The sequence below is a fragment of the Sinohyriopsis cumingii genome, chromosome 3 (genome assembly GCF_028554795.1).
Source record: "Sinohyriopsis cumingii isolate HCF-2022 chromosome 3, ASM2855479v2, whole genome shotgun sequence".
Taxonomy (NCBI): Eukaryota; Metazoa; Mollusca; class Bivalvia; order Unionida; family Unionidae; genus Sinohyriopsis; species Sinohyriopsis cumingii.
Window position 1 is genome coordinate 7,802,576 of NC_142963.1, and position 14,738 is coordinate 7,817,313.

At 38.6% G+C, this 14,738-nt stretch overlaps 1 protein-coding gene across 6 annotated transcripts in view; it reads left to right on the top strand.

Moving 5' to 3' along the window:
• LOC149802433 (phosphatidylinositol N-acetylglucosaminyltransferase subunit Q-like) overlaps positions 1-7,168 on the top strand; it is a 63,086-nt gene extending 55,918 nt beyond the window's left edge. For all 6 annotated transcript variants that reach the window (XM_089951647.1, XM_089951651.1, XM_089951652.1 and 3 more), the window contains 2 exons: positions 5,449-5,516; positions 6,622-7,168. In XM_089951647.1, coding sequence (XP_089807773.1) covers positions 5,449-5,516; positions 6,622-6,804 — 251 coding nt within the window. In that variant the 3' untranslated portion in view covers positions 6,805-7,168. The remainder of the gene's footprint in view (positions 1-5,448; positions 5,517-6,621) is intronic.
• The last annotated feature ends 7,570 nt before the right edge of the window (positions 7,169-14,738 follow it).

Genomic DNA, 14,738 nt, shown 5'->3' on the forward strand with positions numbered 1-14,738 from the left:
TATCAACCAAATGCATGAAATGCAAAAAGTTCAAAGCCTACAGTCAGCGGCACGTGGGAGCCAGGGGAGAGGCCTCTCCACATCAACCTTTTAGAAATGAGGGCTGTCATCAATGCCTTTCATTTCTGGAAGGATCAACTCTCAGGAAAAACTGTCCTCATTATGTCAGACAACTCTGTGGTGGTGACTTACCTCCTCAAACAAGGGGGCACCAAATCACCAGACCTGTGCATTCTGATCTGGCAGTTTCTACGTTGGTACGACAACCTCCACATCAACGTACAAATCAGACACATTCCCGGCAGACTCAATGTCTTGGCCGACACTCTATCCAGGAAAGGTCAAGTCATTCACATGGAATGGTCACTCCATCAATCAGTCTTTCTTCGGATTTGCACACTTTGGGGGCGTCCGATGATCGATCTTTTTGTGACAAGGTGGAATCGCAAGTTGCCCATCTTCGTCTCTCCAGTTCCAGACCCAGAGGCTTGGGCCGTGGACGCTCTGTCAATCAGCTGGGAGGGGTTGTGGGCATTTGTCTACCCTCCCACGGTTTTGGTACCGAAAATAATCCAGAGGTTAAGGGGTCAGAACTGTTGGATGATTCTGACTGCCCCTCTCAGATGGAACAAGTCCTGGGTCACCGATCTACTCGATCTAGCGATAGATCTACCCAGGAAGATTCCAACCAGCCCAAATCTTCTCAAATAACCGCGGTCACGGGTGTTCCACCCCTGCCCGGACCATCTTCTTCTTCACACTTGGCTCTTGTCTGGACAGCCTTGCGAGACAAACAATTTAAACCTTCTGAAGGCTTATGAGGGAAAGTGGCATGTTTTCAGGGACTGGTGCCATATCAATAACATCGTCCCTTTGAGTGTCTCAATCCCTCAACTGGCTGACTTTTTTCTCTGGCTTTTTGAGGAGAAACAGTTGGCCCCAATTACTATCAAAGGCTACCGCTCCATGATATCAGACACATTCCGCCATCATGGTAATGTGATGCTGGGCATAACAAAGATCTATCAGATCTTTTAGCCAATTTTGATTTCAATCGACCAAAATCCCTCACCCTGTTTCCAAAATGGAATCTGTCCTGGGTTTTAACATGGCTCAATTCAGACAAATTTGAACCTTTAGCCCACACTTCGTTAAAGCTACTATCATACAAAACATGTTTCTTGATAGCCTTAGCTTCAGCATGCAGGGTGAGCGAGTTACATGCCCTTTTCAGTGACCCGAACTTTCTTCAGTTCAGATCAGATGGTTCGGTGGTCCTCCTGACGCAACCAGGCTTTGTAGCCAAAAAAATAGGTTACCATCCATTGGCAATCAAAGAATCGTCATTCGCTCACTCTCTTCCATAGATAAGTCAAGAGCAACAGCCATGCAAGATCCTGTTCGTGCACTCAAGCACTATTTAAAACGCACAGAGGCATGTCGGGACACACGTAAGCGCCTCTTTCTTGCGGTCAAAGCTGGTAAACGGGATATCACTCCTCAAGCCCTTGCTTCATGGCTGAAGTGGGTTATATGCTCAGCGTACTCTGAGGTCTCACAAGATCAGAGTCGCCTCATGAAGATTACAGCTCATGAGATTAGAGCAATCTCAGCGAGCCTTGCATTCAAATGCAATGTTTCGATCCAAGATATAATAGAAGCTGTTGGCTGGCATGCAGAGTCAACCTTCTCCAGTTTTTATCTCAAAGATTTGGCTTCGCAGAGACAAACCTTGAATCTGGTAGGTCCGGTGTCAGCAGCCCAGATGACCACCAGACCCATTTAAAACAATCAGCACAGCCTATCAGCTTCACTGGATTCGCCAGTGAAATTTCATAGGTAAGAAGATTTCAATAACTATCTTCTTAACCGTATATAGGGGTCACATATCACGGGACCCTAGGCTGTGTTGCTGATGAAATTAGGAGAACGGGTTATCGTTCAAATGGGGAATCCAGCCATCATTCTGTAGAAGGTACCCGGGGTGGAGGTAGGATGCTCAGCATTCCCTCCTCCTATTACCTATTCTCCTAACGTTAATGTGATCGGGGAACGTATTTGAAGGAGAAAGCAAATGTTTAGTAAATTATGTTTCTCTGAGAATACTTACCCGATCACATTACTTAAAAACCCTCCCAACCACCCCATTATGCAAGCATCCTCATATAATATATATCGCTCAGCTTAAAAAACTAGTGACACCTCGCGGTGGCAAGGGGAGGTAAGGGGCAAGAGTTATTGCCCTTTGGTCTATATAGTAGGGCTGGATTCGAGAGGTAGCAGGCTTATATCCCTAACTTTAATGTGATCAGGTAAGTATTCTCGGAGAAATATAATTTACTAAAAATTTGCTTTTTCTTTACCTCTGCCATGCAAATTATAGATTGTCATATTCCCTAATTTGTGCAGACGGGCAGGGAGAGGAGAGAGAGGAACAGTGTCTCCTTACCCAGGCCTTCCTTCAATCGTCATTGATACATCATCATCTTTGCCCTCTAACAATCCATGTGAGGTGCCATACCAATCCCTTTTAGTGACTTTGGACCAACCATTCTTGCAAAACTAGGGGTGATCCAAACCATAAAAGAGAATCTCCAGATTTCATTATCAGAACCCCTCAACTCTCATCTTTTGCCATACAAAGGAACTCTCAGGCGATCCCATGAAGGGGGATGTTTTCACACAAAAGTCCCAGTTTTATCTGCTTGTTAGGAGCGTTGTAGATAGTACAAAAACTGTACAAACAGGGCTGCTACTCCAGAACATTCCTGGTTATGAAGACCAATGGCAGTTGAGATTGATGATAGAGATGCAACTATTACATTGCCCAAGTCTGACATGTACTTCACTATACCGATTCATACAGCCCTGATCTAAGCCTTCACTAAGAATTCAGCAAGCCTGCAGAGATGGTGACAGCAACACACCACAAAATCATTTGGTGTGATTTGTTTTTGGTTCACTGCATGAACAACCATACTTTCCTCATTGTGTGGTGGATAATGTGGAGAAGACAGACCCTTCAACATTATGGTCCATCTTGGTATGGAATTCTAAACACTTATGTTGTCTTTCTCCCAGATGCATAGAAAAAAATGCTCCTATGTGAGAGAAGGCATCAACCACAACATTGAAGTTGGACCTTCAGATGGACACTAGACAAAGTCATATCCCAGTTCAAGACGTTCTCCACAGAGAACGCAACGTTTCTGGATTATTCATTACGAAACCATCGGGTAAGTATGGGTTTCATGAATGACCTTACTTCCCTCATTCATAGTTCGTTGTTGATAATATACATTGTTTAGGCATGGAAGCTGCTTACAAATCCTTGGCCATCTCACTGTGAAGGTGGAGCTATTACAATTCCAGTTTCTTACTTGATCTACCATGGTCTCTTGAAGAGATAGCTCATCATCTCAACCTTTTTGAAATAAAACCCATTCTCAGTGATTTCCATACATGGCTGCAACGTATTCATGAAACATGTTCCTGGTAATGTTGTATGATTGCTCATGGTGACATACATTTACATGGGGCTGAACAGTCACCTCACATTTGCCTCAGAGATTGGGAATACCTTCATGGGTACTCCCACACTAAGGTAATATTCAAGTCTGACATATTCCTGTCCAGATCAGTGTCATGGCCAACTGTTTATCAAGGGAGGAACCTCCTCTCAGGTCTGTGGTCATTTGGGCCATCTGATGCTTGGTCATTTGGGCCATCTGATGCTTGGCATTTGAGCCATCTGATGCTTGGTCATTTGTGCCATCTGATGCTTGGTCATATAGGTTTCCATGATCCCAGAGGCATGAGAGGTACATGCTTTTTTAATCAGCTGTGAGGAGCATACACTTTCTATCAGCTGGGAGGTAATGGGGGCATACACCTTCTATCAGTTGTTAATCAGCTTCGGGGTAATGGGGGCATACACCTTCTATCAGCTTTTAATCAGCTGGGAGGTAATCGGGGCATACACCTTCTATCAGTTTTTAATCAGCTGAAAGGTAATGGGGGGATACACCATCTGTCAGTTTTATTGTGAAAACATATAACAAATGATGAGTACAGACTAAGTATCTCTAATTGCCTTATTATGGTGAAACACCTCAGATGAACAATCTACACAATTTAGTAACACATACACAAGTCTTAAGGACCTCCTCTCAACTACAGCAGAAGAGTGAAAAGGAGCTTGGAGCTTAAATCCTGGAGAGTATCACAACAGCTGAATGATTAGTGTCACATCAGTGAAGTCACGCCATTCTTAACACCCATTCCCCATATGCAAACTTCTTTTTTGTTATGTATATCTATATTATGTATATTATTTTCAAAATAATGATTTTTAAGGGTCATTTAGTTAATGACATTTGTAATGTTAGTATTCTAACATCGTAGTTTGCACTGTTGGAAAGGAATCATGTGAAGTGCATAGTCTGATTTCATTCATAAAATTCCAAGGTTGATGCACTGAAACAGTTCAAGTAAGCATCACTTGATCCATGAACGCAAGACATAACCCAGCAAGTGCCGGTCACTTGGCTAAAGGAGTTATAAAATCATTGTACTCTGAATTCTCACAGGATAATGAATATTTCAGCTTACAGAATATGAACAACCTCCATGAGCCTAGTCTTAATTCAGGACATAGTGGAGTTATCTGGCTGGCAAACAAAAGCTGCCTTCTCTAGTTTCCATTTCCATGACATGGCTTTGCTAAGGAGAGAACTTAATCTCATTGGGTTGATGGTAGCTGTAGAGATGGTAACCACTCCCTATTCATGAAAGTACAACCTTTTACCCAGTCATGAATTTGCCACTTTCACTGGGTTGACCTGGGAATCGAAATTGTTAGTTAATTATGTTTCTCTGATATTTACCTGTTCACATTGCAAATAATCCCTCCCACCCTTCCTCACAATGTGAGCATCCTTTTAGGTGCCACTAAAGTAAAACAGGATAAAACCAGATTTAAGAGTAGCCACTGAGCAGGTAGAAAGGGGAGTGTTAACCTGTAAGAGTTGCTTCCCTTTACACACTTACGTAGGTGTGTGTGTGTATATATATATATATATATATATATATATATATATATATGACAGAGACAGAGATTTTTTTCCATCTTTCTGGGAGGTCTGGATTCAGAAGTAGCAAAGAAAGTTATCCAAATGCAATCTGATCAGGTAAGTACAACAGAAATAATTTACAAAAGCAACTTGCTTTTTTCTGGTTATAACTGAGACAAATCAAAGTTGAACTACTTTTCTTAGACTAAAAGCGTTGATTATCAAGGCAAGGGGGATATTAACAAAATGTTGAGGTTTGAGAATGAATTAAATGGATAGATGCAGACATGTATATTTCACATGTTTATGCAGGTTTGTCAATAGATGAATTTATTTTTTATTTACACTACATAATTAGAGGTACTGTATATTTCAGGTGGCGTTGTCTTTCAGGTTTTACCCCAAGGAATGGATTCTCAAGAGACCCTCTACCTTAGTATGCAGGTAAGTTTGGACTGAAGTAGAGCTGGGTACATATGTACCATATTTGGGTCATTAATATAAATTGGGATACCAATGTACCATATTAGATCATATGTATAAATCATGGTATGTATGTCCTGTAATGGTTCATAAATTTAAATCATGATAAGTGTGTACCATTCAGACAATTCAAATACAGTCATGATACTTACATACCATATTGGGTCATTCATATAAATCATGATACCTGTATATCATATTGGGTCATTCGTATGAATTGTGATACCTATGTACCATATTGGATCATTCCGTGACTAAACTGATGATATACAATACTAGCTGATGCGAATCATCAGATAATTAAACCGTGTCATAAAACTTGCTTTAGCATCAACAGCAAATTGTAAGCAAAAAGAAAAGAATGAAATTGGATGGTTTAGTATGTTTAGAACAATAAACACCAATAACCTGTTTATTTCAGAGAAATATCCCATCAGTCACTGTGGCCTAATTCTAAACTTAATTTTTATGCCCAATTTATTTGGATGCCCACACAAGGATTGTTGCTGGGTAAAAAAACCCACATGAATTTGTTCGCAAATTTGAACATTTTTTAAAAACAACAACAACAGTGACAAGGGCCCCATGTTGCTGAGTGGTCTAAAGTGCTCACCTTTACGATTCAGTGCCATCTCACCTCTGTCTGTATGGGTTCGAGTCTCGAGCTCAGCCATTGTGGGTATGTGAGAAAGCTTGCCAGTAGCTTTTCGTGGGTCAATGATTCTTTCCGGGGTTTTTCCCGGGTTCTTCCTCCACCATTTATACTGGTCACCATGTATAGTCTATCTTGTGCTGAAAATGGCGTCAAACCCTATAACAACAACAACAAGAACAGCACCATTTATACTGGCCATCTATCTTGTGCTGAAAATTTGCATTAAACCCTATAACAACAAGAACAGTGACAAAAAGACTAGCATAGAGCAATGCGTATTGGCTTATCAGAACTTTGTTTTAGTGCATACTATTTACATATTAGCCATCATGTTTAAAAGTATAGGTTTTTACTCTCAAAATTTCTGAAAAAATATTTACTTTTCTAAAATGTAAATATATTTCCTTGTAGAGTACGTATCTTGGGCTGCCAGAAATATTTGATGTGTTTATGTATGGAGAAGGTCAGTCTTCTTCACCCAAGACTAGAAGATATTCCTGGGGTATGTTTGTTAAAAGGCTTTGCCAGGGAGACCTTGTTTACCCCTGGATTGAAATGGAAGAAAAGGAATTGCATGGTGATTCCAAAAAGTAATGCAAGAACTTGAAGAGAATTTCTAGTCAGTAGTCAGACAGTGATTCACATTTTTTTATGCATTTGCATGCAGTGATTCACATTTATATCTATTGATTAACATTTTTGAATGCAGTGATTCAAACTTTCATACAGCAGTTTAGCTTTTTATGCAGTGATTAACATCTTCATGCAGTAATGAAATGATTCAGATTTTGTCTTGCTCAGGGAGAAACAAGACATGGACTAGTCTCATTAAAAACTATTCTACTTAGTGCCTTCATAAAACTAATCAAAATGGCAATAAATTTGACGGTGTATTCAGTAAAATGCATGATTACTCTTTTTTAATGATGTAATTTATTGATAAATCTTTTATAATATATGCAGAAGGAGTTATTGTTTTTTACAAATCACATTGTTTTACATTTATAGATGTACACCTTTCATTTTGTTTGTCAGATTATGTTCATATGATCATCAAATTTGATTTATGTATATTACCAGAGGAATACTACAGCACCAACTGTGGCTTTTATAGCCATCAAGCTCGATGTAACTATATCACCATGTGTGGCCATCAAACTTCATGTGTGTGTGTGTGTGTGTGTGTGTGTGTGTGTGTATGTATGTATATATATATATATATATACACACATACATACATACATACATATAACAAGAGGACCTACATCACCATCTGTGGCTTGTGTATCATAAAACTTAATATATATTACCAGATGACTGCTATATCACCAATTCTGGCTATATTTCCATCAAACTTGATGTATGTATATTACAAGAAGACTTGCAGCACCACCAGCAGCTTGTGTATCATAAAACATGATATGCTTCCAGAGGACTGCTCTATCACCATCTCTGGATTGCATGGTCATCAAATGTGATGTATGTGTATCACCTGAGGAGTGACACCTCACCATCTGTGTCTTGTAGGGTCTTGACACTTTGATGTGTATAAATTACCTGAAGAGTGCCACATAACCACTTTAAAAGTAGTCCCAGATCCACCTATTGCAGATTAATGGCTATGTACTCATCTTAACTTTAGGTAACTTACTCTCACAGTGTCATACATTCAGTTTGGAAATGTGACAAACACACATGCATGCACACACATACATGCACACTTTTTATTCTTTGTTGAGTTTTTGGACACTGTTATTTCTGAAGTCATGAAACTTGGTTTGCCTATGCAGAGATTCCAACCCTTGTGAAGGTCCATAACTTTTATGAATATTCAACAGATTCATTATTGACCGAGTCGAAATTATGAATTTTGTGAAATGGTGAAGTAAGCTTTGGGTAGATGACACTCCAATTCCATATTATGATTTTCTTTAAATGGTTAAGTAAGCTTTTGGTAGATGACAATCTGATTCCAAATTATGAATTTTGTGAAAGTATTAGGTATGCTTTGGGTAGATGACATTTCCATATCTCATTTTTATCAAAGAATGCCATACAGATGGAGTTTCTTGACCGTTGGAACACCAGTCTATAATACCTACATATTGATGGGAGATTTATCATCTTGTTTCATGTGTGTGTGTGTGTGTATGATTAAGCTGTGTCATTAAGTCTTTACAGATTTGGTTTTGAAGGTTTTACTATAACATAATGCTAGTGGAAGAGATGTCCACATTCATGTTGGACACTGTTTACTATGATCTCATTGTTGTTCATAAAGTAGTAATTTTCATGAAGTACCAATATTGATGGATTCTGTGGTCATTACAGACTATGAATTTATTGACCATTAAACAAAGAGTCTTCTATGAAAACAATCATTTCCAAGACCATGGATATTTGTACATATTTTGCAAATGTGTGAAAATTAGAAAATTCAGAGCATTATTTAAAATCACGAATATAAATAATCCTCTTTCAAAGCAATCGGAAGTTTGGAAAAGTCCAGATGTTGTGAAAACATTAACAAGCTTAGACAGACACCTCAAAATAGGGACGTTTTTTACAGTTGGTTTGGATTCTGTGGTTGTTAAAAAAAACTTGAATTAAAGTCCAGTGAACGATTCTTTTTTGAAAACAAAACAATTTAGAGCATTTTTTAAATATCAAATTTCAATAATTCCTCCTTCAAAACAATGACAAGTTTGGAAAACCTAAATGTCATGAAAGCATTAACAAGCTTAGACAAACATCATGAAACTGAGATGTTTCATCAGCTAACATCCAGGCACTGACCAATCAGATGCTAGAATTATAGAGTTACGCTGTGCATGATGATAAAAACAGCAAACTTCCAAGACATACCATTGATATTACCTCTCCCATTTTTGGCATCAGGTGCAAAATGGGACAAAACGGTAAGTGTCATTATTAACGATTGAACACAAATATAATCGTGCAAATCAAAATGTTATCATTATGTATGATGGTAAAGAAGAATCGGATACAAATGAAATATTTAAATGACAGAAATTGTACATGAAATTTATAACTAACTAACTTGTTAATGACCCTCATTAGTTACTGCTTGTCACTGATCTCACTGAACCTCTCATCAATTATATTACAAGTCAAGTATAAATAATAATGTAAACATCTCTGCACCAGTTGTTTGAATGTAATTATCTATGCACAAGTTTGAACCCTTTGGACTGAAACCAGGCACAGGGATGTTTTCACCATAGAACATTTAACAACTTACATTTATTTACTAGCAATTGCTTGTCCTTTCTTTGCAAACTTACTATTTTAAAAAAGGCTACACGCTAATGGATCCAGGAACATAATTATTTGGTTAATGGTAGTGCTAAATCAGCAGTAATGATAAGCCTGTACCTGGACCTGTTGCTTGCATATGTAGGTGACATTCTGATCCTGGACCTGTTGCTTGCATATGTAGGTGACATTCTGATCCTGGACCTGTTGCTTGCATATGTAGGTGACATTCTGATCCTGGACCTGTTGCTTGCATATGTAGGTGACATTCTGATCTGTACATTGTCAACAATTGGTTTCAGCTTGTTTCATAGCAGCATCATGATATGTGGTTTTCAACTACAAAGCTGTTGTACTTGTTATAATCTTGTAATCCTTGTCAATGGAAAATTGCATTGGATTATTCTTGTTGTCAATGGAAAACTTGTATTGGATTGTTCTTGTTGTCAATGGAAAACTTGTATAGGATTGTTCTTGTTGTCAATGGAAAACTTGTATAGGATTGTTCTTGTTTTCAGTGGAAAACTTGTATAGGATAATTCTTGTTGTCAGTGGAAAACTTGTATAGAATTGTTCATATTATCAGTGGAAAATTTTTATAGGATTGTTCTTGTTGTCAATGGAAACACTTGTGTAGGATGATTCTTGTTGTCAGTGGAAAACATAGAATTGTTCATATTATCAGTGGAAAATTTGTATAGGATTGTTCTTGTTGTCAATGGAAAACTTGTATTGGATTGTTTTTGTTGTCAATGGAAAACTTGTAATGAATTGTTCTTGTTGTCAATGGAAAACTTGTATAGGATTGTTCTTTTTGTCAATGGAAAACTTGTATAGGATTGTTCTTGTTGTCAGTGGAAAATTTGTATAGGATTGTTCATATTATCAGTGGAAAATTTGTATAGGATTGTTCTTGTTGTCAATGGAAAACTTGTTTAGGATGATTCTTGCACTATGAAATACTGTTAAAAAGGATTTCATAAAATAGGTCACATCACAAAAACTTAATTCTTTAATGAAATTGTTCAATGTTGGTTTTTCTTCTTAAACTTGTTTGCAATTTTTTAAATATCTTTACAGATTTAGAAATTAACCTTTCATTGGCATTATATAGCCAGGATTATGTTGATATACTGTGAAACTCCCTGTACAAATGAAAATAATTTTGAATGGGGTAAATAAGGCGAAAGATGGCATCAGTAGAAAACTTAACCTGCAGGCATCTCTCCTTATTAATTTCCTGCTGACTGTTATATGACATAGGTCACTAACAAGGCATTTCATTAATTTCCTTCTGTTATATGCCATAGGTCATTAACAAAGCATTTCATTAATTTCATACCGCTCCGGTGGCCTAATGGTTAGAGCGTCCGCCTCGGATGCAAGAGGTCGTGGGTTCGATCCCCGGCCGAGTCATACCAAAGACTTACAAAAACGGTACTAACAGCTGCCTCGCTTGGCGCTCAGCATTAAGAGGTTAGTGTTAGGACTGGTCGGCCCGGTGTCAAGATAATGTGACTGGGTGGGACATCATGCTACATGTCTGCGGCATGATGCCCCAGTGCTAGACATCACTATAAACTGCCACATTGCAGACATCATAGCGATATGACTGAAAAATTGTTAAAGCTACGTTAAAAAAAATCCAAAAAAAATCACATTAATTTCATGCTGACTGTTGTATGCCATAGGTCACTAACAAAGCATTTCATTAATTTCATGCTGGCTGGTATATGCCATAGGTCACTAAGAAAGGATTTCATTAATTTCATGCTGACTCTTCTGTTATATGCCATAGGTCACTAACAAAGCATTTCATTAAATTCCTGCTGACTCTGTTATATGCCATAGGTCACTAACAAAGCATTTCATTAATTTCCTGCTGACTGTTGTATGCCATAGGTCACTAACAAAGCATTTCATTAATTTCAGGCTGACTGTTATATGCCATAGGTCACTAACAAAGTATTTCATTAATTTCCTGCTGACTCTGTTATATGCCATAGGTCACTAACAAAGCATTTCATTAATTTCCTGCTGACTGTTGTATGCCATAGGTCACTAACAAAGCATTTCATTAATTTCCTTCTGACTATTATATGCCATATGTCACTAACAAAGTATTTCATTATTTTCCTTCTGACTGTTATATGCCATAGGTCACTAACAAAGTATTTCATTAATTTTCTTCTAAATCTGTTATGTGCCATAGGTCACTAACAAAGCATTTCATTAATTTCCTTCTGACTGTTATATGCCATAGGTCACTAACAAAGCATTTCATTAATTTCCTGCTGACTGATATGCCATAGGTCACTAACAAAGCATTTCATTAATTTCCTTCTGAATCTTTACCATACTGGGTCATTGACAAATCATGTCATTAATAGAAAACTAGCTTTTGAGAGCATCGCATGTATCACAAAACACTTTAATCAAATCGACCAGAACTGTGGTGCAAGTCATATGTGTCACAAATCACTTTAAGCAAATCAGTCAGAGCTGTAGTGAAAGCAGTAGTATTGCCAAAAAGGGGGCTGTGGTGTAAGTTGTCATGACCCAAAGGGGTCTTATTCATCATTAGGATACACTCTACACTTCATATAACGTAAATTGTTCAGGCAAAAGTAGAATATCCATATCAAAACATTTGCCAAGAATAAAATTTGTATATAGCAACAGTAATTTTTTTACATAATCTGACAGCTTCAGCTGGTTTTAATTTTATAACTTTTGTCTGTGAGTTGTTTTCATATGTTAGAAACAATCGACATGTGCCCTTTGAAGAAAGTTGTTGCTTTCGCTTTGCTGTTTGAGTAGCTGATGATTCGAGGACAAGATGAATGAGAGGCAAATCTTTTCATTTGTGTACATAAGTAGGATAACAGGCTTGGAGATCTTCTTTACAATAGTCTTATGGCAGAATGTTTACACCTAAAATGCCTTCAGGGTTCATTGTGCCCAGAAAAATGGTGAGCATCAATACTAGCATACTACATGCATCTCCACATTAGATGGAGGAAAAACTAAGCCAGGTATGCCACCAATCAGGTGATTTACTTGAAAACAAAGTCATGCAGGACACATGGCATAAGTTGAGGGTCATTCTGATTGGCTGGCCAATTTCACATAATCAGTGGCATTAGGATATAGTGGATTTGTTAAGACTGGTAATTGCATCAGGCCAAGCACTTGAACCGTGCCAGCTTTTATGGATGCCTGAACTGTTCCTATAAAAAATATTGTCTAAATTAGTAACTCATTTAGGTCCTGTGGCTAGGCTAAGGTTGTGACCAGGAAGTTGAGAAAACTTGTAAACCAAAACTTGTAGACTTTCAGGTTTGTGCATTCAGTCATTTCCATGTTTTGGAAGGAGAAATTAAAAGAGTCAGGATTGTTGGTATTCAAAAAAAGATTAAGATATACAATTATGTTAATGAAATAAATATAAATCTGGGGTCAACTGAAGGCTATTAACAACTCTGGAATTCCAGGCAAGATAAAACTGTGGTATTAGCACCAAACCAAAGCCTTTCAAGACACTTCCCTGGAAGGAGTTCACTCAGGAGTTCAAGCTGGTCAAACGATATCTTTTCATGACACTTCCCTGAAAGGAGATCACAGAGGAATTCAAGCTGGTCAAACCAAAGCCTTTCATTACACTTCCCTGGAAGGAGTTCACTCAGGAGTTCAAGCTGGTCAAACCAAAGCCTTTCAGGGCACTCCCCTGGAAAGAGTTCACTCAGGAGTTCAAGCTGGTCAAACCAAAGCCTTTCAGGGCACTTCCCTGGAAGGAGTTCACTCAGGAGTTCAAGCTGGTCAAACCAAAGCCTTTCAGGGCACTTCCCTGGTAGGAGTTCACTCAGGAGTTCAAGCTGGTCAAACCAAAGCCTTTCAGGGCACTTCCCTGGAAGGAGTTCACTCAGGAGTTCAAGCTGGTCAAACCAAAGCCTTTCAGGGCACTTCCCTGGAAGGAGTTCACTCAGGAGTTCAAGCTGGTCAAACCAAAGCCTTTCAGGGCACTTCCCTGGAAGGAGTTCACTCAAGAGTTCAAGCTGGTCAAACCAAAGCCTTTCAGGGCACTTCCCTGGAAGGAGTTCACTCAGGAGTTCAAGCTGGTCAAACCAAAGCCTTTCAGGGCACTTCCCTGGAAGGAGTTCACTCAGGAGTTCAAGCTGGTCAAACCAAAGCCTTTCAGGGCACTTCCCTGGAAGGAGTTCACTCAGGAGTTCAAGCTGGTCAAACCAAAGCCTTTCATGACACTTCCCTGGAAGGAGTTCACTCAGGAGTTCAAGCTGGTCAAACCAAAGCCTTTCAGGGCACTTCCCTGGAAGGAGTTCACTCAGGAGTTCAAGCTGGTCAAACCAAAGCCTTTCATGACACTTCCCTGGAAGGTGTTAATGGAGGAGTTCAAGTTGGTTAAAATAAAGCCTTTCTTGGCACTTATGACTTTGCGGACTAGGTTTGTAAATGATGTACTTAAAGACATCTGGAAGCAAAACAAATGATCCACTCAATAATCAAAGATCAGGTTAAAAGACAAAGATGTACTTCATTCTGCTGCATAGTGGAATGAACCTCAGACTGGGAGATGTGGCTAGTGAGGTAGGAGCAGATAATAGGAAGAAGAAAAAAACCCAGCGGATATAGAACAGCAGGATGCTTGAACAAGATTGATGCCAATAAAGAGACCAGAATCTTGCCATGGAATTGTCAGCTGAAAGTAAGGCCTGTAAGGATATGTTTTTGTGCTGCATCCAGAACATAAAGTGAGTTTTGCTGGTCCAGCTTTGCAGAGAGGAAACTTAACAAGGGTAACATACTGGTATAGTGAGAAAAAATGTTGCTAAACATACTAAGTTATGTGTTCTGGATGCTTTTCATGCTTAAGCGGATGTACAAGTTTTTCCAGAATATAGTTGGAACGGTATTGAGACAGTTCATGGTTTGTGGAGAACATTTCCCTGAAGTGAATATCCTGGACCCATCCCAGTTGGAGAGTACTGTGTTTACATTTGTAACATAATCATTCAAACTCGAGGATGCTTGCTTTTTGGAATCCAAAAACTTTAATCTGGGCAGTCACAATTTTCATTAATGCAATATCACTTTTTGAAATTTAGATAAGGTGCAATTATTTATGATTTCTCTCAGAGCTTAATATGTTTGATGCAAACTTCTAACCAGCTTTTACGGTTTTATCCATGATTGCAGATGTGATAGAATTTGAGTCATCCTTGCTTGCTTATAAC